We start from the raw sequence: 23,353 nt of genomic DNA, 5'->3' as shown, positions 1-23,353 counted from the left end.
TAACAATGGTCTTGTGAATGCATTTTTGGTGGAAGTTGGCAAAAAGTAGTTGTAGTATTGGTGGCTCGAAAGCAGAGAGGGGACGTAAGGTATGAAGTGTAGGGTTATAAACTGGATTTTAACAAACTTCATAATTTATAGAGCGACTTAGTACACAGTTAAAGAAATATTCTCATTGCTTGAGTCGCTTTGGGACGTTAAACCCTAATAAGCTAAACCAAAGAATATAAAGAGAAAAATCCGAGAACTGTCGGAACTTGCATCACCCTGTTTCAAAGGGGGCGCTCTTATCTATCTTCCTTCCTTCCTTCTTTCATCCATCCACCCGTGCGTCAACCCAGCTACCCAAAAATGAGTACAGGGACTATACTTTTTGAAGTGGAGCTTCCCATCTGTTATAATTTAAGAGCTCTGCCATTAACCGTTTTTTGTGCCACAGTCTAGAAAAAATTGTAGGTGGTTCAGCGGCATGTAGGCATTCAAAGCTTAAAATGGGTTACTAAGCTACGTCTATTTGCGCGTCATCAGGATCATTCCAACAACGTTCACTGCAGGACAAAATCATCTCCCATATTCTTGCGATTCACTCTCTCCTGTGGCAGCTGCGACCAACTTATACCCGCAAACTGGCACCTCCTGTTACTTTTGCTCTTTCGTGGACTCCACTCCATCACCTTAAAACGACACTGAAGACGTCTCCATCCACATATTGTTCTCAGTAACAATGATAATCTGTCCCTTGCTTGTCACGTTGACGCTTTTCCGTCAGCAAGACGCATTTATGTGGGTTAAAATTGGATTTAGAAACCGTCCTTCCAGTCGATAGTCATTTAAGGCAGAAAGCTGGGCTAGTTGGTGTTTTGATTGAGAGGACATAGTAGTAGCGCTAAAAAACAAGGACGACAGGGTAGCTGCTATATCAGGCCCTGGACACTTGGCGGCACATTGCAAACGATGTGAGCATGATGACAAAAAATGTACCCCTTTGTTTGATGCAGGTCACAAAGAGCGGGAAGTATTGGAAGCCTTTCTCATTCACATGGAAAGACAATCGTGCGTGAGCAAACCAAATGTTTATCTGTGCACTAAAGATTTGAGGTTCCTTTATCGGGAAATGCTAGCACGCATGCGAGTCATTTGTTGATTTTTTTATGCTCCTGATTGTCGCCTATAAATTCATTGTTGTCCTCGAGAATAAAGTTAGTTGATGTGTAGCGCCTGTGTTGTCTTTGTCTACCCTGTCGTCCTTGTTTTTTAGCGCTACTACTATGTCCTCTCCGTCGATAGTCGATTTAAACTAGTGACGTCTTTACCTGAAAGAACTGGTTGCCACGGTTAGGGAGTGAACGGAGGTGTAGAGTAGACTCATGGATCCGCGCCCGGTGGTCTGAACATCCGCCTCTCGTACGGCTGGAGGTGGCCGCGATCACAAGTGCCGCCGGGTGCCCATATCGTAGATACGATGTGATTACTTTTTCTGCCTTTTTTTTCTTTGTTCTTGAGCTGCACATACAAGGTACGATATTGAAAGGCTCTGAGCCTCCGGATTAGTTCTTGTGCACTAAAAAATAAATTAAGGCGCAGAAAAGACACCTAAAGCGTGATAAAGCTATTCGAGAGAACACACCAGAAGCACACAACCTAAACAAAATGAAGTAGCAAACAATCCTAACTAGGGCTGTACAGATATCCACGCAGGCAATGTGCAAATCTGCGCTGTTCCACCCACGACTTTTCCAGGTTTCCTCAGGAAGCGCTCGGTTCTCTATTTTGTTACACATTTCCATACTCATTAACGTACTTAGCGCATTCATTCACAATCTCCGAACAGCCTAAATTTGCCAATTCTGCATGTACGTTTTCAAGCGTAGGAAATTAACTGTTTATAACTAGCGCATGCTTCGCGGATCACCTCCGCACCACTTCCAGGATCCGACCTTTTAAGGTGCTGCGCGTTTCTAGACCATGCTTTCTTCTGAAGCATCGTAACCTCAGTTAGTTCGTTAAAAATTTGCCGATCCTTTTTTCTTCATCTTTGCCCCTGGAAATCTCCATATCTATGGACGGCAAAATCCAGCTGTTTTAACTACAAGCCCTTAAAATATAGATGCATGCTTCTAGTTTGCATGGTTGCCATCGCGTGCCGAGTGGTGCACAACTCAAAATCAACCCCGTAATTTCGAATGTTCTGTACTTTCGATTGATTTTCTATTTTCCTTCGGAAATAGTCGAGGCGAGCGTAGGAAGCATTTTATAGGTCAGAGTTTTCAGGGTGGAAGAATAATGGGCTGTTATAATCACGATGTTGGCATGTATTCTCTATGTACTCAAGTTTTCTTAAATTTCCAAGTATAAAGTATCCCATAGTTATACGGTATTAACTACTGGCGGCCAACAGATGACCCTTGTTGCTAGTCTCCACGAAAGCTGGGTGTGAAGACTTTTCATGTTACTAAGCGGAGGCATGTGGCAATGTTAGCAGACGATGCCAGCGGTGACAACGCACGGCCCGCAAGTAAAAGGAGTGTCCTAACCCTATATAATGTATACAGCGTACCGACCCTGCCGGTGCAGGTCGACTCGCCGCTATTAGGTGGCGTGATGTGCCTAGATTTGACATCATGTTTCAGTCTAGGCAAAACACTTAAACATCTCTCTAGCGTTTCCAACAGCTCACCTCGTCTTTTTTGACTGAAAACACTCCGCGCTGAGAAAGTGGTGCATATGAGAGCTCCTCGATATGACCGTCACGTAAAGGCGCTATGTACTTCGTTTCCTGTAGGTTCTTGCACTTCTGCACTCCTGTAGGTTGTCTGTTCTGCACCTTGGAATAGAAACTTTAGCTCTAAGAAAGAAGTCTCAAATCGGTTTTTCCTTATGATTTGACAAGACAAAAGCCAGCATATTAGATGTAATGGAATCTTCTTTTCTTATCTGGTTGCAACATTTCAGCGATGCCTGCCTATGGTCGAAGTTGCTGTGAGAAACCACATAATTCTTTACGTGTCGGTCGTCCTATTTGCAGAACGGCAATAAAATGGACGCAACGCACAAATAGTGATGATCCGATCAAACCCAGTCTGAGGGGTCGTGTTGGCGCCGCAAACGCATGAGGCAGAAAACCACGAGTGTAAATTTCTCGTGGGTGCTCATTGCCGCAAATGTAAGGTAGATTACTGCCGGACCAGGAGCACTAAAACGTATTCATCATCATCAGCAGCAGCAGCCTGACTATGCCCATTGCAGGGCAAAGGCATCTTCAATGTCTCTCCAATTAACTCTGCCCTTTGCCATTTGCGGCCATCGTATCGCCGCAAACTTATTAATCTCATCCGCCCACCTAACTTTCTGCTGTCCACTGCTATGCTTGCCTTCTCTTGGAATCCACTGTTACCGTTAAGGACCAGCGGTTATCTTGCCTTCACGTTACATGCCCTGCCAAGCCCATTTCTTCCTCTTGACTTCGAATAGGATGTCATTAACCCGCGTTTGTTCCCTCACCCACTCCTCCCTCTTCCGATCACTTACGTTATACCTATAATATTTCTTTCCATAGCTCGCTGCGTTGTCCTTAACTTAAGCTGACCCCTCTATGTTAACTTCCATGGTTCTGTCCCATGGGTGAGTACCGGTAAGATACAGCTATTGCATACTTTTCTCTTGAAGGGTGGTGGTAAACTGCCATTCATAATCTGACAACCTGCCATATGCGCTCCACCCCATTCTTATTCTTTTAGTTATTTCCCTCTCATGATCCGGATCAGCGGTCACTACCTGCCCTAAGTAGACGTATTCCCTTATTACTTCCAGCACCTCGTTACCAATTGTGAACTGGTGTTCCCTTGCTACACTGTTGAACATTACTTTAGTTTTATGCATGTTAATTTCTAGCCCCACCGTTCCGCTCTGCCTTTCTAGCTCATTGATCATGCTTTTCAATCCATGTCCTGAGTGTCTCAGTGAGGCAATGTCATCAGTGAATCGCATATTACTTAGGTATTCTCAATGAACTCTTATCCCCAACTGTTCCCGTTTCAGGCCCCGGGATACCTCCTGTAAACAGGGGATGAATAGCATTGGCCAGATCGTGTTTCCGTGCCTGACACCTTTCCTTAATGGAATTTTATTGCTGACATTATGGAGATCTATAGTAGCTGTGCAATCGTATAAATATCTTCCAATATTTTCACATAATACTCTTCTACAACGTGAGTCCGCAATTCCTGCATAACAGGTGAGGTTTTCACTGAGTCAAATACTTTCTCGTAATGAATGAACGCTATATATAGTGGTTGGTTATTTTCTACGCATATCTCTGTCGCCTGGTTCATAGCGTTAATATGGTGTAATGTCGAGTATCCTTTACGAAAGCCTGCCTGATCATTTGGTTGACTGATGTCTAAGGTTGCCCTCACTCTATTAGCGATTACCGTAGTAAATACCTTGTAAACAACGGACAGTAAGCTGGTCGATCTGTAATTCTTCACGTCTTTGACGTCTCTTTTGTTATGAATTAAGATAATGTTACTGTTTTTCCAAGCTTCCAAAAAGTATTATAGTTCCTAATCTCACTCACAGAATGTAAGCTAACCCTCCGGTTACGACGATTTTTGCAGCGTCAGGAGGGACACTCCTATGGTGACACAACATGCTTGCTGTCAGGAATTATGCCAAAGACCCAACCATCCGGCAGCGCGAACCATCAGTACACGGGACCGACAGCAACGCGGAACACAGAGAGCAGCACGACGTCTTCGGCGGTGCACGCTGGCAGCTTCGGCGGCCGAACAGAAACAGAGTTCTTGACATCGGATTACGAGGAATCGACCCCTTCTTCGACCACGAGCCGATCGACTGGTTGCGATAAGTACTCTGCACAGTCAGTCAGCCAGGGGAGCTTTGAGCGGGCTGGAAGTGCGAACGACACAGCCGTTTTGAAAGCAAGACCAACGCGGCTTGATGTTTCCGTCCCGAGTGGGCAGCCCCCCAACCTACGGAGTGCCTTCGCTTCCACAGTCCGCGCTGTGATCGGCGCCATATTCCGGGGCAGTGGCGAGCACGAACTGACCTTGGAAGCCTCGTTTTCAAGAGGCAGTGCTGCGAGCCAGATGTCGCAGCAGAGCAGCAGCAGTGTGATGGCTCACCATTCCTTGCCGCCACACCCACCCCAGCCACCGCCGCCACCTGCACCAACCCTAATGCTGGCAAAAGAGGCGAGTGACAAGGGCGGCTCAATTAAAGCCGCTAATGCGCATGCTCCTAGCGGGAAACCCTCAGTTGAGGCTTGCACACCATCCAGCGTCCAGTCGGCCGGACCGCCACCCCACCTTCCCATGCCCAGTCCTTCTGTCAAGCCAGGCGGCGTGGTTCAAACGGATAAACTTCCTCAAGCTCCAAACGCCACGCCAAACGAATACACTGGCGTGCATAAAACAAGCCATGAGACATCTTCGACTGTTATGGTACCAGCGACGACGGTGCCGAACCATAAGGCCACACCGACGGCTAATCCTCAAGATGTGCATGAACAGGACGTCGCTCCGGGCTTAACTCAAGTTCAAGTTTCACCCTCTCTTGCTGCACCGCAAGCAGGCTCTGAAATTGGACCGAGCGGTCCCCAAGCAGTACTGCCAGGTCTAGCCCTACCTTCTACCGCGGCTCCTACAGAGTGCGGAGTCGCTGGTCTTTTCCTTGTTCGTCCTCCGGCGCAAGCGGCGTTGACTACTGATCTGTCCAAATCCAACGTCCTGAACTCTGAGGCGCAGCACGGTCAAACGGCTACCACGATGAACTCCCGAATATCTTCTGGTGTTCCTCCGTTCCCCTCTGGAAGCAGAACTGTCGCTCCTTCCGACCAGCAGCTGATGACTACTCTGCTGAAGAGCGAGGTTACAAGCTCGCAGACCCCTGATTTCTCACTAGCCGGTCAGCCCCCGAGGCCTCCCGTTCCCATTGCGAGCGAAAGTATTGCTGTTCCTGATGGTGGCCCCATTGTTGGGACTACAGTATTGAAATCCGACACCACAGCAATGCTGGGCCCTCATTTAGATGTGGCACAGATAGCTGTCCAGGACTGTCGACTGTCCAGGAGCGTAGTGAAAGGAGAAACTGCTGAACGCAAAGCGGAATATATTACAAGAAAATCTTCGGGCGAGCGCGTCACGTCAGACGTTTCTGGTGGAACTCTAACTACGCCTGAAGTGGCCATAGCCGCACCACTGAAACAAAGGTCAGATGCCCTATCTGTCACTTCTCAGGGAGCTCGAAAGCTGTCGACGGCCGCAGCAACAGCCATGGCACCTTTACAGCAAGGTTCAGGCTCAAACACACAGCCCCGAAGTAGGGACACCAAAGATGGCCCATCAACATCGATGAAACCGATTGCGTTATCTCCTGTGCAATCTTCAGAAACCGGAACGGCACAACTGGCAAAATCTGCGGCACGCAAGTCCGCGTCAGCCCCAGTAGTGGGTGCACTGTCCACAGCGCCGCGTACCGTGCGCCATTCATTGGACGACACCATTCTCAGGCATAGGGAGGAAGGTGCCTCGCGGCCTGGCACAGGAATTTCTGCAAAAGACGCGATAGAATCTCTCACAGGGGCAGATATTCTCATAAAGCTACTCGAGGAAGAGCACGCGGCAGCTGTGAAAGCAGCGGAAGCTCTTCAAGTGTCAAAACATGGTGAGTCCTTGCAATTTCGGACTCGGCAATCCCAACCGATGGATGCGCCCTCTGCTGCGCCAACTTCCGAGCACACATCATGCAGTGGCCCCACTGCCGCCTCCAAGGCGCTCGTTTCCTCGTTGCCAGATTCGGAGGTTTCAGCAAAAGGCGTGGATGAATCGCACAATATTCTGATAAAGCTACTCCAGGAAGAATATGCGGCAGCTGCGAAAGCAGTCGAGAGCTTTAGGATATCAAAAGGAGTCGGATCGGTGCAAAATAAGACTCACCTGGCTGGCGTCGCTTTACATGCACATGACCAAATGAATGAGGCGACAGGCATAAAGTCAGGAACTGCCCTTTCGATGCCTGCCGAAGTAGTGGTCGAATCTGCGGAAAAAGTTATAACTGCCACTTATGAAATGCTAGGTGCCTTTCTCGACACAGTGAGAACACCTGAAAACGACGCGGGAATAGCGGCAGACATATTATTATCTGCCGCGCGTCAAAATTCGGTCATTGATGAGTTTACTAAGGTAGAAGCTAGAATATTAGATGCCGCCCTTACTTTACCTCCCAGTGGACTAGCAACTCAAGGTAGCCGGACGAGTGCGGTGACAGAGAAAATTCTAACTTCCGCGCATGAAAGTCCTACCTCTAGTGAAGTACTCATAAACGCCGGCAAGGTGCTTGCTGAAATGTCTCAACTCTTTCCAATACCTGACAGTTCAAAAGCAACACTAGAAGGCCAGGCGAGTGTAAATGTGGCCAAAACTGTCGCACCCGCTCATGAAGCTTCGGCCGCTGAAGAACAGACTCGGGTTGACGAGAATGCCGGTAAGAATGACAGTGGAATGCTCTGTGCCGCACTGGTTACACCTGTTTGCGCCAGGGCAACACTTGACAACCAAGAGCACGAGATGGCAGGCAAAGGTCCAGCTGCCTCACTGAACAATCTGAGCGCTAAAGAACCTGCAGTCGATCAAAAGCAGTGTGATGCGTCAGACACAGTAGGCGAAGCGTTAAATGTCACCCATACTAGGTCTACTGCAGTCGCTGTACCTCAAGCTCACGAGGGAATCGTGGCGCTGCCGTTGAACGAACAAATTGCTCCTGTTAGGGGAGGAGTGTTCCCTGCCGTCGAAGCTCTGCGTGCCGGCGCTCCTGGACAAGAACAACAACATAATGTCGCAGCCCTGTGTTCAGGTTCAGTGTTTCCACGCAGCTCGTCTCGTTTGCAGAGAATAGCTCCATCCGCCGTGGCACCAACCGCAGCTGCGCCTTCGGCGGTAGTGTCGCTACTGAAGCCTCTACGTATGCCAGAAACTCTTGGTTCCATGACGCCCCGGTCGGCTCCCAGTCCACGCAATCCCTCTCCACATGTAGGCGCGTCTCTCCCTACAACAGCTGCCCAGTACGTCGAGATCGAGTGGTCGAGAGTGGCGGTGCCTGCCCATCCAGTTTCTGTAGCGTCTGGCAACCTGATTACGCGCCATCCTGCTGAAGAGGAGCCCCTCCAGGCGGGCGGAGAAGGAGCACTGGAAAAGCTACCGGTAAAGAAAAGTCTTTTCAACGCTGGGGAACCTAATCACGATACAATTACTGTTTTTGTAGATCGAAATAATGCGGAGAAGCTGTCAAATTCAGCCTCGTGTGTCGGGTTCAAGAAATCAAGGCCATGTGAACTGACCGAACCTGCCCTCGAAATAGCGTCTGCCGAAGGATTATCTGCGCCTCATCCGTTTCTTTCGTCCGTCATTAAGAAGCTCAAGGGGAAAATCAGAGCCAAGGTTAAGCCATCAGTACATGCGCCTGCTCCTCAAGAAGTGAAACTAAGATCCCCCCTCGAGGACAAATCAAAGGCTAGCACGCTCGATGTCTCATTAGGTCCATCTCAAGAATCTGTACCGTATATTTATGCTGACGAAATTAGTAGGGCAGCAGAGCCAGGGAATACAAAACGTTCAGAACGGACAATTACTTCTACACAGAAGTTAAGCTCGCACTCAGGCAGTTTAGAAGAGAAATCACTTCGCATTCAAGAATCAACGCTGGAGCTGAAGTCCGCCACACAAGAACATCATAAAATGGCTCTGAATTCAATGCATCATGATAGACAACGAGGAGCTCAACCGGAAAAACCGCAGTTATCGGTGCCTTCAGCCACACACTCAGCGGGTGAGAGTCATTCTAGTGTCACAGAAGCTAGCAGAACATCCGCAGCGAGAGACTTGGCTCAAGCTATCTCTGCAGACAGTCCGGCTAGTGAAGCCTCAAACTCTGCCACTAGATGCGACACTCGATCTGCAGGTGTGAAGTGCGGGGCTTACTCTATGGTCGGCGCCTTTGGTGCATCTGTTCGGCGGCTGTTGACTACTCCCGTGATTTCCTCTCACAAGGAAAGCTTTTTCAGTATCGCTGCTAGTCGGTTTTGCGATCAGCCGAGGTCATTTCAAGAAGTGGCAGACCGACCGTGCACCAACAATTCAGCTAGTACACTAGAATCCTTTACACAACCTGCAGCCGATGACAAAATAGGGGAAGGGAAGAAGGAAGAGCGATCCGAAAAACATGATCTTCCCGAAGTCGTCGCGCCGGAAAGGGAGGCATCTGGCGACGTACCAAGGCCCCAAGCCCGACGTTTGGAAAGTGTGCACACACGGGTCAGTCGCGTAGACCTCAGGGAGGTTCGCACGGCAGTGGTGCTTGGCGGTGAAGAGCCCCCATGGGCATTGCTTGCGTGCACCTTAGTTCTTGTTGTTGCTATTCTGTCGTCGCTGTTAACCCTCATCTACGCATTGACGACGGTGGTGCCACCTCGAGGAACAACGCAACCTGAGCCGTCTGTTGTGCCCGTGTCGGGCATCATTTACTGCTCCTCGGAGTTCTGCAACCGCGAGGCCGACTACCTTAGGTCGCTATTCGGCGCCAGCGGAGAGGGCGCCTGTGACAACTTCTACAATTACGTCTGTAGTGCCTGGTCCCGAGCACATCCTCTGAAAGCTTTTACAGGTGTCGGAGCCGCCGTCTCCACTGATACCATAATCCAAGACAAATTGGACAAGGAGCTAGCGTCTCTACTCAGGTCCAACAGAGCAAAAGACATGGGCATGGCAGTTGCCCTCTACAATGCGTGCGCCGACCGCAATAAGGCAGATGTTGCCGCAAATGATGTGAAGGAGCTCTTCAAGGCATGGACGATACAAAGGTGGCCTCGTGACGCGAACAGCAGCGTAAAGGAAGTCTGGGAGTTCGCCGGCGAGCTGGTCCAAGACCTGGGCTTGGGTGCCATCGTCGATGTAGCGGTAGGCATCAAATTGAAAGACGATAGCAATACGGTCATCGAAATGCGACAACCTACGCATGTATTTTCGTGCAACGACGCCTGGCGCTTGCCCGCTACGACGCTGTTTCGTAGCGCCCTCAGTGACTTATCCTTAGAGTTCACGTACGATCCTGGGGCGGGCATAATAGACGAGGTTATAAGCGCCTTCACGATGCTCGGCTCATGTCCTGCAAATCCCGCTCTAGCAGGTTTCAGCGGGGTGAAGTTCGCCGGGCCTCTGCCCACCAAAGTAAAGTTGTCGGAGCTGAGCGATGGCATTAAGCAGTTCCTCACTACTGCGTTCGAGGGTCTCACCAGTGTCGTACCTGATACTGTGGTACTGCTGAAGCCAGCAAACTACGTGCGCCACCTCGCCGCTGCGATGCGGGAACTCCGGCCCCGCGCACTCATGAACTACATGGGCTTACTCGTGCTCGTGCACCTCTCGCCATTCCTGCCAGAGCGACACGTGCACTTAAGACAGCTGTTTGCCAAGATGCTGCGAGGGCGGACGCTGCCTGAAGTCTCGAACTCGTCGACGCTTTGCCTGATGGCCGTGGAACGCGCTCTACCCGCCTGTTTCAGCAAGCTGTCGGGGTCACTGTTCAGGGCCGCTGAATACAATGTCCGCGTGCCCGAAAAGCTGTCGCAGCTGGAAAATGCATTCGCACGCAACGTCCGCCACCTATCCTGGATGAGCGACGAGTTGGCGCTTGTTAACCGGTACCGGCTCAAACGCCGCCGTGCCTCCCAGTTTGGTTCCGCTGCCGGTGGCAACATGTCGTGCGCGCCTTTGGGAGTGGCTATGCGCACTGACAGCCCTGTGGAGTTCTACCGGGACGTGTGCCGGGCGCAGCAGAGGGCAAGGCTGGAGCCCATCTCTGCGAGTAAGTATTCATGGCTTATGTAGCGTACTTCCCTAAAGTGACCAAGCATCGAGGTTTCCATCTCAACCGTATAGCGGCGCCCTTACTGCTCGCCTGGAAATCCAAAGGTCTCGGAAGGCGAGCAGAACTCAAAGGTCTGCATTCCACTACACGGATAAGGAATGAACACCGTTTGCTGGTTAATTTTTCTGTAAGCAAATCTGGAAAAATCACGCGAAATGACAGAACATCGTACCTGTGCAGTCTGACGCTGCAGAGCCAGTTTTTGAGATGTGTATAGAGCGCCTGCCTAATGTATTGGCCTGCTCGCCCGCCACTTCCGTCACGCATGCCTTTTTACGCAGCAAAATCTCAACCGGCGCTGTTTGCGTGTTCTCCAGTTTTGCTCACGTCTGTACATATGACTTTGGCTCATGTTCAAAAGTCTGAGGTACATACGACCCAACGTCTTAGGTTAGGTGATTATCGAGACGATCCTAGGCCGTAAAATAACCGATCCGGTGCCTAGCAATTCAAAAAACAACCATCAAGTAACAGAAATGCATCTGTGTAATTATCGCAGATAGACTCATTGCTAATAAAATGTAGCCTATCTTGCCATCGAGAACTAATTCAAACATGGCATGCATGCCAGGAAACGCGCCTGACATTCTATCGATATTCGCGAAAATAACGCCATGTGGTGGCGGCGCTGCGCGCTGGTGTGAGTACGATCTGCAAGCGCGCAATAATCTTGACTGCGTACCTAGCAGAGTACTTCACTGGCATTATAAGGCATTGTTCTCAGAGTTTTGCGTGAAAAATGTGTCTTAATATTTCTGTTGCAGGATGTTTTTAAACTAACGGGATATAAGAGGAGCTAGGAGACAAGAGCAGTACAGAAAGAACATCGGAACGGGATGTTTCCAAACTCTAGAAAGCTTGAAGGACCATGACCACGCAGTTTTTATCACTGTGGTTTGCTACACTCAAACTATCGATATGTATGCGGTGTTCGTTAAGAAACAGCCCTAACCTTATCAAACTACAAACTTGTCGAACGGACACATTTCAAGCGGCAAGACCGTTTTCCATGATAGCAACTGCAGACATTATTAGGGCATGCATGTCATTACCTTGAATCGACCGATACGATGGGGGGATGGGGAGGTAGTATTAAAGTGATTTCATTCAAATTGCGTTTTATTATAATTATTTTGGCATAAGTGCCCTTGTCATCGCTCTGAGCCATTGAGCCACCGCGGCGGTTGGCGCTTTTCATGGTTAGCAAGCAATATGTTTCAGTGCTTTTCAATTTATTGACAATGAAGGAAGATAGTTTATGATGGCCGCTAAGCTGGAGCCTTCATAGTTTAACCACCTCTGAATTGCCGCATAGGATATCCATATTCTGAGGCGGAATTTTGCAAACAGCATCATCAAAGTGGTCTGAGCATGTGAAGCTCCGGAAATCCTACACCTACTTCCCGCCCCGTTGCTTTCGCTGACGATTCCCCCACACCGTCTTGATCTCAAAGTGAGATCAGATCAACGACTTATGCCCTGCTTGCGCAGACCGATCCCTGCGCAGACACAGTGTCGCCGACGTGCGGCCGTCTTCGGTGCGCGCCGTGTACGACCCGCTGCTGCAGCGCGTCCTGGTTCCGGCGGCGCTGTTCAACACCTCCGTGCCGGGCAACAGCGCGGGTTTCCAGCTGCAGCTGGCACGCTACGCAGTGCGCTTCTACAGCGCCCTGCTGGACGCCCTCCTGCTGGACGACTGGGACCGCGGCCGGGACGAGGCCGTCCGGCGGAAGCTGCAGGCGCTGCTTCAGTGCTTCGAGTGGGACCTGCGAGAGCTGCCTGCCTCGCTGAAGGGAACAGTGGGGCCGGACCCCACACGGTCAAGGGCCTCTCTTCTGCAGCAGACAGCCGCGCTGCAGCTCGCCTTCCGGGCCTTTCAGGAGCTGTGGCAGGTGAGTCCAGCGAGATTGGGCTAGAGCAAATTGATTTTTCCCTTCGAATATTCTAGGAGGTAGGTACCATGATTGTATCAGCACGTCATCACCAGCAAATCTAAGGCCCATCCTTTCTTTCTGTTGGCTCTCTTCATTCCCATTCGTTCACACTGCTCCTGAAATGGCTGGATGTCGGCTGCATGGATGGAAGACCAGTTCCTACGGGTCAACCTCGTCCAACATCGACAAAGCACCCGCATAGAGCTATTGCATATGAATCCCTCTCTTAAAATCATTTCCCTGAGGAGAAAATGACCAGGCACAAAATAACAGTCCCTGTTTGTCCTGAGCAGGGTTTCCACTCTGGACTGTTTGAGTTCTGCGTTCTATCCTTCCCTTCTGAAATATGTAGATAGGTTTGAATGGATCAGCAAATAGGATTATGACACATTTGGCTTTGCTTTATAGGGAAGAGTGGGTGAGGGAACTAACGCCGGTTATCGATATCCTAGGGGAAATCAAGAGGAACAAATGGGCTCGGAAAAGTCATGCAATGCGAAGGTAAGAAACCGCTTTATAGAATTATCGTCCCAAAGCTGCTATAAGGGACGCCGTAGTGGAGGGCTCCGGATAATTTCGACCACTTGCGGTTCTTAACGGGCACTGACACCACACAGTACATGGACCTCTAACATTTTTCCTCTATCTAAATGCGACCTCCGCTGTAGGGTTCGAACCCGCGACTTTCCTACACTGTGCGATGTCAGTGCACGTTAATTAACCACGGGTCGTCAAATGTCCAGAGTCCTCCTAAAATGCATCCCTCAAAGCCTGAGTCGCTTTAGGAGCTTGATATCATAATGTCAAACGAAATGCGCCATAATAATATTTGCTTTGATTTATTTCCACAAACAATGAGGTACAGGGATGGGGTGAAAAACAAAGGGAAAAAGCTGCAAAGAAGCCAGCTTGACTGGCCCCAAGTCCAGTTTACAGTGCCGACCGATTCAGATCTATACACATTTTTCAATACGGCTTACTCTACTGGCCCGCATATTCTTGTCGCAAGTAAATACACCACAAGGCAAGCAAAATTGAGCATGCAGAAAGGCTTGTCTGGACGTTGTCGCAAGACGTAGTTGAGTAGGACGACATGCATTTCACACAGTACATACGTCGCTTCGCAAGCGATTGGCTCAGTATCAGAAAGAGGATAGCATTATCACTGAGAAACATCTTTCAATGTTTAAAGAGGTAAAGTCAATACAGGTCAGAAATATACGTTAGCCGAAAAGTCTTTGCGCAGTGTCCGGCATAAAGTTCGGCAAGGCAACAAAGGGCATGCCAATTGGATAATGTCTTTACCTTTTAAAGGCTAATTCCATTTCAAGCGCTTTGTGTGGATGTAATAAAATAGCCCATTTCAAACAAATGGACAGAGTAGATGCATTTCAAGCACACTCAACCTCTCCAAGAGATCGCGAGATTTTTCACGTACATCAGCAAGCAGCGTAATCGTAAGAGAACGAGTAGCTGCTGCTGTGACCTTTAGTTTTCCAGCTAACGAGTACTGAAAAGAAGCATAAAGCACCAACTTTTAAGTTGTGTTTTTGTGTTCACCTATGCCGCATCGAGTGTCTCTCTGGGGAGTGAATTTTTTTGAGCAAGCGGTTGAGAGAGCCTTCAAGCTGTGCACTCTTTTGCTATCTGGAAATCAAATAAGCCTAGACGCTCGCGTGACCGTTCCAATCCGTATGTCGATAACATATCGGGGGCAACTCCGGGCTGGTGTTAAGTGAACGTGGGCCAAAGGTATAATGCCGATACTGCCTCTCTCCACGTGGAGCACCGCGCCCCAACTGGAGGCTTCGAGCAGTTGAAACGCCGGTAATGCGTGCGTGCATGTGTGAGTGCTTGTGTGCGTGCAGTCGTGCGGGCGCTCGTTCGTGTGTGTGCGTGCGTGTGCGCGTTCGTGTGTGTATTCTCCATTGTCTATAGGTTTGTATTTGTGTCTGTATTTATTCTCCATTGTCTACAGGTGACGATCCATAGCTCCTCATTCCACTACCCTGCGACGGCTTGCAACGCTGATATAGACTGCTTACGCCTCGTCCTTGGGACACGCAGGCTTCTGCAGATCTTGCCGATGCCGTCTCGTACCTACGTCTGAGATTTTGTTGCTGTTTCCGCTCTCGCGATTGGCTGCATGTTTGAATCGTGTCCAGGAGATGGCATCGAATATCTCGCGGCGGCGGTGAGATCACAAATTTATTCATGCTAACATTGTCCTCAAACTAACATGCCGACGAAAACACAATAAAACTATTCGCCTTTATGACAAAGGAAATTATGACATGATTAATAATGAACTCAATGCGTTTTTTCCAGTTTTTGCTTCACGTTTTCATTCTCAGTCTATTCGAGAAAACTGGTCGTTATTCAAAAATAAACTAGAAATTCTAACCAATCAGTTCATTCCCCTTTTTAGTTTTCAGGAAAATTCCCATAAGCCGTGGTTTACTAAAACACTTCAACGTTTAGAAAACAAGAAGAAACGTCTTTACCCTTCAGCCAGGTTTCGCAGTACGAATTGCGCATGGGCAAAATACCACGAGGCCGAAAAATCATATCTCTCCGCTATTCGTTACGCTAAATATACGTTTTTTCACTCAGACCTACCCAATCTGTTAAAAAGTAACCCGAGAAAATTTTGGCAAGTCATAAACCCACATCATGCAACTGAGAACGCTCTCAGATGAGTCAGGTGCAGTCTTCACTGCAGCCGAGTGTGCCACCATCTTCAGTGCTGCCTTCGCATCTGTATTTACTAACGAGACTGAAAGGCCTTTTGCGATACTACATTCCCAAATAGGTTGTGCTATGCCACCAGTCATTTTCTTGTCATCAGGTGTTTCGTCCTTAATAGAAAATATGAAGCTGTCATCTTCATCCGGTATTGACAATATTAACTCCAAGCTCCTGAAGAATACCAGGGATATTTCTGCTGAATTTTTATGCTTACTTTTCTCACAGTCACTCTCATCAGGACGAATGCCTGATGACTGAAAAAGTGGTAAGGTCGTTCCAGTCTTCAAATCAGGCAAGAAAGATTCACCTCTTAATTACCGACCGATTTCTCTTACAAGCGTACCCTGCAAACTCATGGAACACGTCATTTACACAAACATCATGACCTTCCTCGACTCTAACAACTTTTTTCATCCGTCACAACACGGTTTTAGAAAAGGTCACTCATGTGAAACACAGCTCACTATTTTTCTTCATGATTTACATGCTAATCTTGACGCTAACCTGCAGACCGATGCCATCTTCCTAGATTATGCAAAAGCGTTCGACAAGGTACCACAAAAACAATTACTATTAAAACTGTCATACTTGAACTTGCCTACTGATATTTTAAAATGGATAGAAGAATTCCTCGCTAATCGCACGCAGTTTGTCACTATTAACGATCACAATTCTAACTCCATTCCTGTAACATCTGGTGTCCCTCAAGGCTCTGTACGCGGTCCACTTCTGTTTTTAATTTATATTAATGACCTTCCAGGCAACATCAATTCTAAAATTCGCATTTTCGCAGATGGCTGCGTCATTTACCGCTCAGTTACTACCATTAATGACCAAAATTCTCTCCAGGAAGACCTTAACCGCATTCAAGAATGGTGTGACGTTTGGTTAATGGAACTTAGCCCTCATAAGTGTAAACGTATGTCTTTTTACCGCCGCAATAATCCGCTTGATTTCCCATACGTAATTAGTAACGTCCCTGTACAGACATGTCTATCGTATAAGTATTTAGGTGTCACCTTGTGTAACGACTTGTCCTGGAGTGCCCACATCGCAAATATCTGATCTGCTAATTGAACACTAGGTTTTTTACGACGTCATCTCCGCCATGGAGATTTGGAGCCCGCATCATGCTTACCTTATCAACGCACTTGAAGCAGTACAAAACAGAGCAGCCAGATTCATTCATTCTTCATATTCCTACGACATCAGTGTGTCAGGGTGGAAAGATAAATCCGGGTTATCACTCCTCTCAGTTCGTCGTCGCATCGCCAGCCTTTGCTTATTCTACAAATTTTACCACAGTTCACTTTCCTGCGCGCCCTACATCGTCCCGCCAACCCGCATATCTCATCGCACTTCTCATCCTTTCCAAGTTTCTCGACCACGTGCCCGCACGGTTACTTTTTCAGCCTTTTTCCCCCTACCATTGTGGACTGGAACGACCTTCCCAGCGACATTGCAGCCATCATGTGCTCCGCGACCTTCGCTGATAATCTTCATGCTCATTTGTCATCATGTTAACACTTGCCGCCAACGAATATTGTACCCACCCCTTATGTAATGCCCCTCACCGGGCCTTTAAGGAAAATAAATGAAATGACATGAAATGAAAAGAGCGACAGCTTGAGAAATCACTACACCTCTTCGAGCTCTAATGTCACCGCCATAGAATCGCGCATGAGTGCAATTGAAACCTCTCGCTCTCAGATAGACGAACGTCTCGGCGAGACTCCTAATCTATTGTTTACGCATTTCTCGAGACACGTTGGCTGGTTTGAATGTGGCAATTGTTCTCCCTGCGCTTCCAGGTTCGGCGAGCATGGAACGCCGACTTGCGGTACCGGCGGCTGCCCTCGCTGTCCGCCGAAGCACTCTTCTTCGTCTACTACGCCCTGGACAACTGCGAGACCAGCGACCCGGTCTACAAAGGAGACCAGCGGCTGACAGCCGAACTCCGCGTCAACCTACCGCTGCGCCACCTCGCGGAGTTCGCTCCGCTCTTCAACTGCTCGGCAGACGCCGCCATGGGTCGTCCCGGTCGCTCGTGCGCCGTCGTCACACCCGACGCGTGGTCGCTACGAGCGCCTGCGGACGCCTAGCGGCCGTCGCTGGCTGTCTTCACACTTCTGACTTCCACGGTTGGCCGCTTGAGCGGATTAACTGTACCCTTTGCCAGAAGGTTTCGCGCGCAAACTTATCAAGCCGCTCTGAATCCTCAAGCGCTCCGCAGGAGTGCATGCCGGACTGTCCCAATGCGTTGGGTGTTTCTTTTATATCGCTTATGTTTTGTGGTCACCGATCTTGCTCAATACTTTGTGTGATTAATCGGATGTAGAAGTGATTCAGTTACTAACTCTTGACTCGTAAATTAAAGTTCGTGTATACTCCTTGCTCAAAAAATACGTGGATGAATCGAGAACTCACGGCGGCGACAGGTGCAGGTAACGTTGCTGTTTATTCACGGTGCACCATCCGGGTAATAGACGTTAACATAGCGAATGCAAGGGTGGGATGAAAGCATACGTTCATCCTTTCTGGCAGCCTCGCGCATTGACGCCACTTTTCCATCGCGCACTGTGCCGAAGAACGGAAAGGCCGCTGCTCTTGCCTGCGCTGAATTTAAAGCTGCAAAAACCTTCTAGATAAGGCACAAAAGCCATCATCATTCTGACTACGCCCACTGCAGGGCAAAGGCCTCTCCCATGTCTCTCCAATTAATCCTGTCCTTTGCCAGCTGTGGCTACCATATCCCCGCAAACATCTTAATCTCAACCACCCGCCTAACTTTCTGCCTCCCGTTATGAACGTTATGAATTATGCATCACCGATTTAAGGGCGGATTTCGATATGCACTTGCCCTTCTTTCTTTAAAAAGCTGTTGAAAAGTGGTTCTGTCTTATCGGATGTAACGCCCAAAACACACTCACGCTATGAAGGGACGCCGTAGTGGAGGGCTCCGAATAATTTTGGCCACCTTGGTTCTTTTAAAGTGTACTGACATCTCGCAGTACACGGGCCTAGAACTTCGCCGCCATCTAAATGCGACCGGCCCGGCCGAGATCGAACCCGCGTCTTTCGGGTCAGCAGCAGAGCACTACAACCGCTGAGCCACCGCGGCAGCCAAAAGTAAAAGCAGCTCACCATAGCAGGGCACACTGGCTGCACAGCTGTACAGCGTTCTACGCACGAGGCGTGAAGTGCCGAATGTGTGCTCCTGCGGAATGTGAGACGCTGGTTACCCGCAGACGGGCAACCGGCGCTACACACTGGAGTGAGCATAGTAACACGTACAGCTAATATTGTTAAGCACTTGGACTGAATCCTTTTGGAAGGAGGAATTGGCAGTGGAGGGAGTCCTACTGCGACTTCTTCGTAATCTCTCTCATGCTGAGTGAAGCGATCCATTGGCTGCCGCTGGCTGGTACGGATTGTGGTAGTGTTAGCTGAAAAAGCTGAAGGTTGCTACTCAGTGGTCGTAGTCCCAGAAAACATTCATCATCATCATCATCATCATCATTCTAGAGGCCCGTGTACTGCGCGATGTCAGTGCACGTGTGTGTGTGTGTGTGTGTGCGCGCGCGTGTGCGCGTGTGTGTGTGTGTGTGTGTGTGCGTGTGTGTGTGTGCGCGCATGTGTGTGTGTGTGTGTGTGTGTGTGTTTGTGTGTGTGTGTGTGTGTGTGTGTGTGTGTGTGTGTGTGTGTGTGTGTGTGTGTGTGTGTGTGTGTGTGTGTGTGTGTGTGTGTGTGTGTGTGTGTGTGTGTGTGTGTGTGCGTGTGCGTGTGCGTGTGTTGTGATAAAGATGAAGTGTGGAAGGTGCGCTGCACGCACTCGCGCGCACGGGAGTAGAGAAGACGACGAAGTAGCAGAATACAGATCGGCTCGACCGTATGCTACGTGTACGTGTACTGTTTTACTGCTAATTATCATTACTACGATACAACATATTTTGGCGACGAGGATGCTGTTTTGATTCGGGACCTTCACGTGGCCTGCTCACCTTCCGTCATGAGCTTTTCTGGGCTTCAGCCACCACCGCCCTTCCTGCCGACTCCTGGTCGTCCTGCCCTACCATGGGAGCAATGGGAGCTGGCGTTCCGGAATTACATGCTGGCCTCTGGTGCCTCTACTCTGGGCGGCGCGGACAGGCGGAAGGCCATCCTGCTGAACTGCATCGGACTGGAAGGTCAGCGCATTTTTTATACCTTGGCGCCGCCGTCGTCCACTCCAGCGCCTACAGCAGCTGCATCGCGCTCCGGTGACGAGGCGCCGCGCCTTGACGAATTTGATGCGGCGATATCTATCCTAGCGGAGCATTACAAATCGTCCGTGAATGTAATCGCCGCACGTCATCGCTTTCGCCGTCGAGTTCAGGCTCCAGGAGAGACAACCGATGAGTACGTCGCTGTCCTTCGCAGCCTTGTCGGCGACTGTGGTTTTGGGACCATGGCGGACGATATGATCAGGGACCAGCTGGTGGAGAAGACGTCGAGTTGACATATGCGTGAGCGCCTACTCATGGAAGGCTCCTCCTTGACTCTGTCGCGCGCCGTGCTCCTTGCTCGACAGTGCGAGCAAGCTTCCCGTGAAGCCAGGGAATTGGCTGAGGAGGGCGCTCCAGTACATCGTGTGGGATGCGAGCGCGGATCGAGACAGACACCACCTCCGGCCAATTGCTGCAAGTGCCAAAGTCAACCATCACCACCTGCTGCTGCAATACCACAGCGCATGTGCTACCGTTGCGGATCTACGGCCCACCTGGCGAACAACCCTGCATGCCGAGCCCGCAACCGCAAGTGTCGTCGGTGCGGCAAGATGGGCCACATAGACTCTCTTTGCAAGTCGTCCGACCGTCAAGTTCAGCAAGTTGCAGATACTGCTGACACATCGTCGATGCCGGATGGCTCCAGCAGTGCATCTATTCTCAATGTTGAAAGTCAAAAAAACGGAATTTTCGCCTCGGTCCTGATTGAAGGCAAGTCCATCCGCTTCCTGATTGACACCGGCTCATCTGTGTCAATTATTTCTGAAGACCTATACCACCGATTCTTCGCTGCAATTTTTCCGCTTAAACCAACTGCAGTTCAACTATTGGACTATTCTAAGTCTCGGATTATAGTCCAAGGCTGTTTTGTTGCCACAGCCATGTTTCACGACCGTACCGCCTGCATCCTGTTGTACGTTGTCTCGGGAGGCACAACGCTGCTGGGTCTGGATTCCATTGCAGCCCTACAAATGAAGATCAAAGGTGCATCGTTGGAATGTCTTTCCATGACACCTGATACGCCTCTGTTACCTCCTGAGCTACGTCCACACTTCGAACATCTCTTCTCCAAGGAACTCGGAGTTTCTACTGTGCAACCAGTCGCCTTCCCAGAAAAACCTTGGGATAAGGTTGCCATTGATATCGTGGGGCCTTTCGATCAAGCTCCCAGTGGCTGCCGCTTCGCGATTACTCTAATGGATTATTATAGTAAGTGGCCAGAGGTTTTCTTCGCTGATGCCATCACAACTCAAACCGTTCAAGAATTCCTGCTTGGCCTCTTTGCTCGTGAGGGTTACCCTCAAGAGATTGTCTCTGACCACGGACCTCAATTTTCATCGATGGCCATGCAAACTTTCCTCCGCGAACGGGGGATACGGCATTGCTACTCTTCAGTATACCATCCCCAAGCTAATGCACTCGTGGAAAGATTCAATCGAGTGCTTAAGTCCTATATTCAGTTGGCTATGTGCGAGCGACGCGACCTACGTACAGCTATTGTGGATTACCTCGGTGTCTACCGCTGTACGCCCCATGCCACGACAGGAATTGCACCAGCTGTCCTACTTCATGGCCGGTTGCCCCGCACAAGGCTCAACGTCATAGGACTGCCGATCAGTGCTTCTCAATGGATCCGACAAAAGCGCTTAAGCTTTTGCGGCAGAGGCTTGAGGAGAAGCAAGCGCAGTACAAGCTTTATGCGGACCAGCGGAGTGGCGCCAAGTGTCGTGACTTCCAGATTGGCCAGTACGTGCGTGTCCGCAAACCAAATGTGCGAGGCAAACTGTCAGCTCGGTTTTCGGAGCCTCGGAAGATTGTGGAGCAGCGTGGACCTGCATCTTATCTGCTGGATGATGGGCGAGTGTGGCACTCGTCCAAGTTTTCTGCGGTTCGCCCAGAAGTAGTAGTTCAGCAGCAACTGTCCTCCCCAGCTCCAGCGGCCCTTTTCGCTGATATTTCGCCGCCTATCGACGGCAACAGAATGCTGCCGCCCAGTTCACAGTCCGGAAACGTGGTCCAGGGTTCTTCTTCGGACGCGCCTTCAATCCATCTGATGCCAGCCGCTCAAGTTAGCTGCCCGGGCCCTTCATCGCACCTGGTTTCGCCCGCTCCGGAATCGGCAGCCGCTCCTCAACCCTCGTGTAGTACATCCACAGCGGCAACTGCGGCTTCACTTCCTGCGCCGCCTCGCCGAAGTACTCGTAGAAAGAAGCGGCCCGCATGGTTCAAAGACTATGACATCCACTAGACATTTTGTTTTTTTTTTAAAGTGCGGCGGAAATGTGATAAAGATGAAGTGTGGAAGGTGCGCTGCACGCACTCGCGCGCACGGGAGTAGAGAAGACGACGAAGTAGCAGAATACAGATCGGCTCGACCGTATGCTACGTGTACGTGTACTGTTTTACTGCTAATTATCATTACTACGATACAACATGTGTGTGTGTGTGTGTGTGTGTGTGTGTGTGTGTGTGTGTGTGTGTGTGTGTGTGTGTGTGTGTGTGTGTGTGTGTGTGTGTGTGTGTGTGTGTGTGTGTGTGTGTGTGTGTGTGTGTGTGTGTGCGCGTGTGTGCGTGTGTGCGTGCGTGCGTGCGTGCGTGATAAGATTCGGTGTTACCCATAAAAGATGGCGTCCTCATGAAACCTCGCAGGAGCCGGTTAAATTAAGGATCTGTAGCGCGATGTTCGGGACGCTCCATGACAAGGGCTGCGGCGGCGTCGCGGCGGCGTCGCGGCTGCACCTACGTAGAGCCATGCACAGGTAGAATTCCACCTGCGTGGCATTTGGTTACATCGCGCCGCAGCGAGTGGCAACTGCGTTCACGAAGTGAGCGGGCGGGCTTACGACTTCTGATTCGTGATCAGTATGCACTAGCAAAAAGTAACAGATCTTGATGAGCGCATTCAAGTCCCGCATACTCGAGTCAACTTTACACGCAAAACATAGAGATACATACTTCGCTAAACTGTGTGATTAATCTTACCGGTCATGTCACGGATTAAAGGAAGACTGAGGATAGTGAAAGACTGAGAGAAAAGGTTTTTTTTTTCTCAATTCAAAGATATTTCTATGACAGCACCTCGAAGTCATTTTTACTTATTTAAATAAACAATGCTGCCGACTGCCTATTGGCAATCAAATCAGAAGTCGATTGTTATTGAAGCATTTCATAGTACCATTTAACAGCGGCACGACACACAAAACATGCGAAAGACAATCAGCAATGACGGAATGCTCACAATAAACAAAAATGTATCGGCACTTGGAACGGCCGACGGCAAAGCAAAAGCGTTGCAAAGAAATACATGCTGCATCATACATAAGGTGGCACGGCCGTTACAAAGGATTCAACAGAAGACGTGTTAGCAACTTGATACGGTAGGGCGTTCCACGCCTTTGGTTCTAGGAAAGAATGAGAAGCGGTAGGCGATAGTTTTAACCTGAACCATAGTGATGGTCTTGCTGT

The 23,353-nt window shown here is 49.6% G+C and overlaps 1 protein-coding gene across 1 annotated transcript in view; it reads left to right on the top strand.

Annotated features, from left to right (window-relative positions):
* Positions 1-18,278, top strand: part of LOC149325284 (uncharacterized) — a 39,079-nt gene extending 20,801 nt beyond the window's left edge. Inside the window, exons 2-6 of the mRNA XM_089564221.1 lie at positions 4,663-6,229; positions 7,394-7,503; positions 9,190-10,882; positions 12,455-12,833; positions 17,435-18,278. Of these exons, the coding sequence (XP_089420347.1) occupies positions 4,663-6,229; positions 7,394-7,503; positions 9,190-10,882; positions 12,455-12,833; positions 17,435-17,725 (4,040 nt within the window). The 3' untranslated portion in view covers positions 17,726-18,278. The remainder of the gene's footprint in view (positions 1-4,662; positions 6,230-7,393; positions 7,504-9,189; positions 10,883-12,454; positions 12,834-17,434) is intronic.
* The last annotated feature ends 5,075 nt before the right edge of the window (positions 18,279-23,353 follow it).

This window comes from Amblyomma mixtum, chromosome 10 (assembly GCF_055824585.1).
Source record: "Amblyomma mixtum isolate Tamu chromosome 10, ASM5582458v1, whole genome shotgun sequence".
Taxonomy (NCBI): domain Eukaryota; kingdom Metazoa; phylum Arthropoda; class Arachnida; order Ixodida; family Ixodidae; genus Amblyomma; species Amblyomma mixtum.
This window is presented reverse-complemented; position numbering and strand designations above follow the sequence as displayed.